Source organism: Primulina tabacum, chromosome 15 (assembly GCF_025594145.1).
Source record: "Primulina tabacum isolate GXHZ01 chromosome 15, ASM2559414v2, whole genome shotgun sequence".
In the NCBI taxonomy this organism is placed as follows: Eukaryota; Viridiplantae; Streptophyta; class Magnoliopsida; order Lamiales; family Gesneriaceae; genus Primulina; species Primulina tabacum.
The window spans coordinates 10,487,259-10,492,685 of NC_134564.1; the positions used below are offsets into that span (position 1 = coordinate 10,487,259).

At 36.3% G+C, this 5,427-nt stretch overlaps 1 protein-coding gene across 1 annotated transcript; it reads right to left on the reverse strand.

Moving 5' to 3' along the window:
- Positions 1-4,561: 4,561 nt before the first annotated feature.
- LOC142525871 (uncharacterized) lies at positions 4,562-5,119 on the reverse strand. Its single transcript, XM_075630157.1, has one exon. The coding sequence runs from the start codon at positions 5,117-5,119 to the stop codon at positions 4,562-4,564; it is 558 nt and encodes a 185-aa protein (XP_075486272.1).
- Positions 5,120-5,427: the final 308 nt, after the last annotated feature.

Below are 5,427 nucleotides of genomic sequence, written 5' to 3' on the forward strand. Positions count from 1 at the left end.
TATAAAGTGATGAGAATGTAAATGTTGAAGGAAGTGAAGTGATTGTGACTAATTTGTTAATGTTGGCGACATCGTGAGGGTTATGGTCCCAGTGGGAGCCCGACGATCGTGTTTCCATCATTGCGAATATGTGGTAATGGTTTTGTGGTAACGGAAGAATGGGAATATCGTGAGGGAAAAAGGCCTTAGAGGGAACCCATTTATGGGAAAAGGCCCCCGAGGGAACCTCGACGATCGTATTTCTATTCAATCATGATAGGCCAGGGCCCAGTTGACCGGAGAGAGTGTTGCTGGTGTCCCCCGCCGCCCAGTACTGCGGTTTCACGTAGATGGATCCATCGATTTTCATGTCATGTCATGTCAGGAAAGTCACAATTAACGATCTGAATTCAACAAAAGGGAAAAGAAAATGTTTATGATCATGTTAAAAAGGTTTTATGTCATGTCATGTTGAGGAAAAAGGAAAAGGTTAAGGTTTATGTTATGTATGTCATTTAAATGTTTATGCTTAAAGTTGATGCATCATTATGAAAATGTTTCTATTTAAAGTTCATGCATCATAAAAGATTTACGAAAATGTTCATGTTTAAAGTTTATGCATCTTCATGAAAACGATATTTTAAGTACAAATATTTTGCACTGTTATATGTTGACTGTATTACGTATTACTTGCTATAAAGATGATGGTATGTTGAGTCTTTAGACTCACTAGGTGTGATGGATGTAGGTGAGGTCGAGGGAGGTCTTGACGGATGATTTGACTGGACTGATGGCGCACACAACATGAGGACCAGCGCTTCTACTATTTCCGCATTATGTTTTATGATTACTGATTTTAGGTAAAGATTTTTAAGACTATTTATTTATGCTTTTGAGAGATTTTTGAGAGGTTTAGTATGGGCTATACTTTTCAAACTTATTGCTTTATTTAGGTTGGGTAAAACAGTTAACGATTTCATTTTATGACTATTGCACTTGATTTTTAAAATGCTAGTTGGTTGAGATTTTATTTTAAAGGGTAAAATATTTTATGCGCGACCTTGCCGAGCGCATATGCGCGAGGCAGGCAGAGGACCTCGCGCATATGCCTCGCGCATATGCGCGACATGGATCCGCGCATGTGCCCGAGGGTACCTGAGAGTTGTGAAGAATGGTGAAGGACCTCGCGCATATGCGCCGAATGAAGGCGCGCATATGCGCGAGCTGCCGAGGAAGGAGTTGCGGAGACTAGTAGGTCTCGCGCATATGCGCGAGTTGAGGTCGCGCATATGCACGAGACGTGTTGGACAAAAATGAAGCCACTTGCCCTTATCATGCATTGATATATATAAGCAACGTTATTCCTTCAGAATTCAGAAAGGAAAAGAGGAAAACGAGAAAAGGGTCAGTTGAATTGTGTGAAAAATCCTTACGCCTTTATATTTCGATCCGTCCGTCTGATTTTCAATCCGACTTCAGTACTGTGTTCCTATCGACGCAGGCTACAACTGGACGTAAGTTTTCTTAAGTTTTGATATGATTTGAAATTATGATACTGTCAGAATCAGATATGATTCATATATGGTGTTCTCGACATGCTAGACATCGTATAATCGAAATCGGATTGAAGAACAGATACCGTATGGAATTGTTATTATTTTTAGAGTTGATTTGATTGAGATGTGATATCAGATTGGTGTTGTTATTGATTGTGAGTTGCAAAAATTGATATGTATTGTATTGCTCGGTATATTCAGATTGTTCCGTTATACCGTGATTTTGAGTTAGATTCAGATTGATCAGGTTCGGTATTGATTTGAGCAGTATATTGATATTGTACTTCTTGATATTGTCATTGCCAGATTGAGTATTGACAGACTTCGAATTCCAGACTTGAACATTGTCAGAACTGCAACTAAAGAAAGGTATAAGTCAATGTGGTACCGGGAAAACGACTCGAGTATGATATACTGGAGTTTCCCTAAATCACATACTTATTGTTATTGTGTGCATTGATTTGAATTGATATGCTTGTTCTATTGATTTATAGAAATCATGTAGTAGACGAGTATTAGACGAGTGATCTTGTGACATAGGTATCAGATAGTGATGGAATCGTCACTGGCACATTGCACATTGTCACAGGATAATGATTTGGCGAAAGTGCCAAAGTCTGTGACGGATAGGTCAAGACACCGGATGTTTGGTTATATCGATGTTGAATAGAATTGGAGTTTCTTCTATTACTGATATTCGATATGGAATATCAACGTCTGAAAACCGGGATCCCTAGACTAGGATTGAGTCTAGTCCGAGACGTGGAGTCACGAGTCTAATTGACGAGTTTATATTGGTTATGTTTCAGATTTTGATACATGTTACTGATATCTGTTACATGCTTTTACATTGTTTATATGATTGCATGTTTCGTTGATTTATACTGGGATGTATTTCTCACCGGAGTTTTTCGGCTATTGTCGTGTTTGTATGTGTGCATGGCAACAGGTGGGACAGGATCGGGGTCGAGGAGATGAAGAGAGATCATGATTAGAGTGGAGACTACGGACCTTGATTAAAGATAGGGTTGGGACACTTGATATCTAGTTGTTAAACCTTAGTTGAATTATTGTATATTGTACAAGACTTGTACTTTAATACTGACATGTATATTAGAATGTATTCCATTACGTTCCTAATTTAATACTGTATTTAAAAAAAACAATTTAGACCCTGTTTATTATAATGGATTTCACTATTCCCACAGACGATTAAGAAATGAGTTAGAATTCGGGTCCCCACATTATGTTTAAAATTTGGGAAGAAAATATTTAATTTTGTATTAATTCGGGAATTTTACGCTTTTCGAATTATTAATTAAGGAATTAAATAAAAAAGACCGAGTTTACGTTAAATAAAAATATTATAAATTTAATCTAAGCTTAAATAATTATTTGGAATAGTCACGAGTCAATAAAAGTGAGAAAAAATCAAAATCAAGAATTTTAGGGTGCGAGGGCAAAACTGTCATTTTACACCTAGGTAGTACGAAAAGGGTTGGCAGTGTCCCGATGAATCATAACGAATGTTAAATGATTTTTTTTAACGTTTATTATGAAAATATGAGATTTTATGATTTCTGGTAAATCTGTGAAATTTTTACTGTTAAAAATGTTATTTTTCAAATGTGGAAACAACATAGTATTTTATGATTAAAAAGAAAAGAAAAATATTTTGAAGGATATGAAATGATTGTGACATAAATGATATGATATATGATTTTTCAGAATATCGTGAGGGAAAAGACTCCAAAGAGAGCCCGTTTACGGAAAATGGCCACAGAGAGAGCTCAACGATCGTATTTTCATTTTACGTCGATGCCTAGTGCCCATCTCCATGCGCAATGGTGAGCTAAGAGTGATCAGTCGACCAGAGGATAAAGGCTAGTCACTTTCAAGGATCAAATTTCACAAAAAATGATAAATGATTGACAGCTTTATGATTCTACGATTTTACGATTCATAATATTTATGATTACAAGTTTATTTTGAGTAAAAGAATGTTTTAAATACATGTGCTTGTATATATATTATTTCTTAATCATGTTTAGAACGTGATGAGTTATTCGACTCACTAGGTTGAATGGTGCAGGTGATGATATTATTGAGGGAGGCGCTGACGTTTGAGTGGATCGAAGCAGACAATACACTCACAAGGGACTTTATTTTCCGCATTAGCTTGATAGTTAAAAGTTCAAAGATTTGATAGTGATATTATTAGGAGTCTCGTTCTATATATACATATACACCACAAAGGGTCAAAAACCATAGACAATTTTGTGCACACAAAACACACAAGCTTGCCTCCCTCCTTGATCGAAATCACGGCCAACACATGAAAATTGTTGGAAGGAATTTTGGTCAGAATAACAAATTGAATTTCTTAATTGTTGATTAAAAATCAATAATTAATTGTTAATAATCAATTAGCACAAGATCCATGATTTAGAATCATGGAAGTCTCGGCCACCTTGAAGAAAAGTGAAGGAAATTTTCGGCCACTTGTTTGTTTCTTCCGTCACCGTGTCCTTCCGACGTTGCACCGACTCTGGATTTTAAAAATTCAGAGGTCATAGTCTCAACGTACAATCGCTTGCGATTTCTAGTGCAATCAAGCTAGGAAGATAGTCTTCGATCGTGGTCCTGATTAGATGATCAAAGATGAGGGATTTACAAGATGGACTATCTCCGCGTAAAAACCCGAATAGTTTGGAGTCCAAGCATTAAGAACGCAAAGGCTATGTATGGTTTTAAACACACGATGCCCAAACAAAATTTTTAAAAACTGCGTCTTGAGTGCGAGAATACAATGTCTCAACAATAACCTCCTCTTTTCTAAATCATGTATATATCTAAAATTCCCAAGGATATACGATATACATGATGTAGAGAATTTAAAATTGATACTGATCTGACCATAAATTTATTCCCACAAAACAAATCCAAACATTGTTTCCTACCCAACAAAATCTTTCAAACTTATTTCGTGTATTGATTATATCTATTAGAATATTCTAACTATGAATTTAGCCGCAAATTCCTGTCTTGTTGCAGACTTTGAGATTTATAATTTCCATGGCAACATAAATAATGTCTTCCAGCATCTTGTTATCTTCAGTCAACGGAGGAGGAGTGCCAGGTAGTAGTTGTTTGAACTCTTGTTCACATTCATCGGCTTTATGATAAGGAAATGAAACGGCTGCGGCCACATCGTGGTAGGTTTGACGATTGATAACGGATATATTTGCCTCTTTTAGAACATCATGAGCCTGATTATATCCGTCTAAGCAATCGCGGAAGACTCGATTGGATGTGCCTTTACTTTTGCCAATGAGATCAGTAATCTTTCCAATATTGGATTCAGAAATCAGTAATGCTCTGTCTACTATGATTCGGGCCATCCCATCTGGGCTGCTCCTCAGGTAGCTGCGGGAGTCGGCATTTAGGATTTTGAGGCAGAGGCTGCTACGATCCGTCCGATTGCACCATTGAACGGATATATCACGAAATGCATGGATTTGGTAAAGATTAATAATAAAGATCAAAGCGTTGAAGACAAGAAAAATTGTCATAGAACGAGGCATGTTTGAGGGTGACAATTTGTTTTGAATATAAAATATTATGAGGTGTTTATATACGTGATTGTATATATATCCCTGAAAGCCAATGTATTTAACTAGGTGATCCTTTTACAAGATTGCGTAATAATCTTATTTTGGGAAATATGAGATCTCCTCATTCTGGTTATTCCATTTGAAAATTTTCTTGCACAAGCAATTGGAAAAGATCATGATCCTCCAATATTGTTAAAGATGACAAAAATATTTTTAAGATATAAATATCCAAATTTACACAGTCTCCATATATATAATAGATTATAAATTTTATGTCC

Excerpts from the sequence above, each read along its gene's own strand:
- LOC142525871 (XM_075630157.1), bottom strand. The coding sequence starts at position 5,119 with ATGCCTCGTTCTATGACAATTTTTCTTGTCTTCAACGCTTTGATCTTT.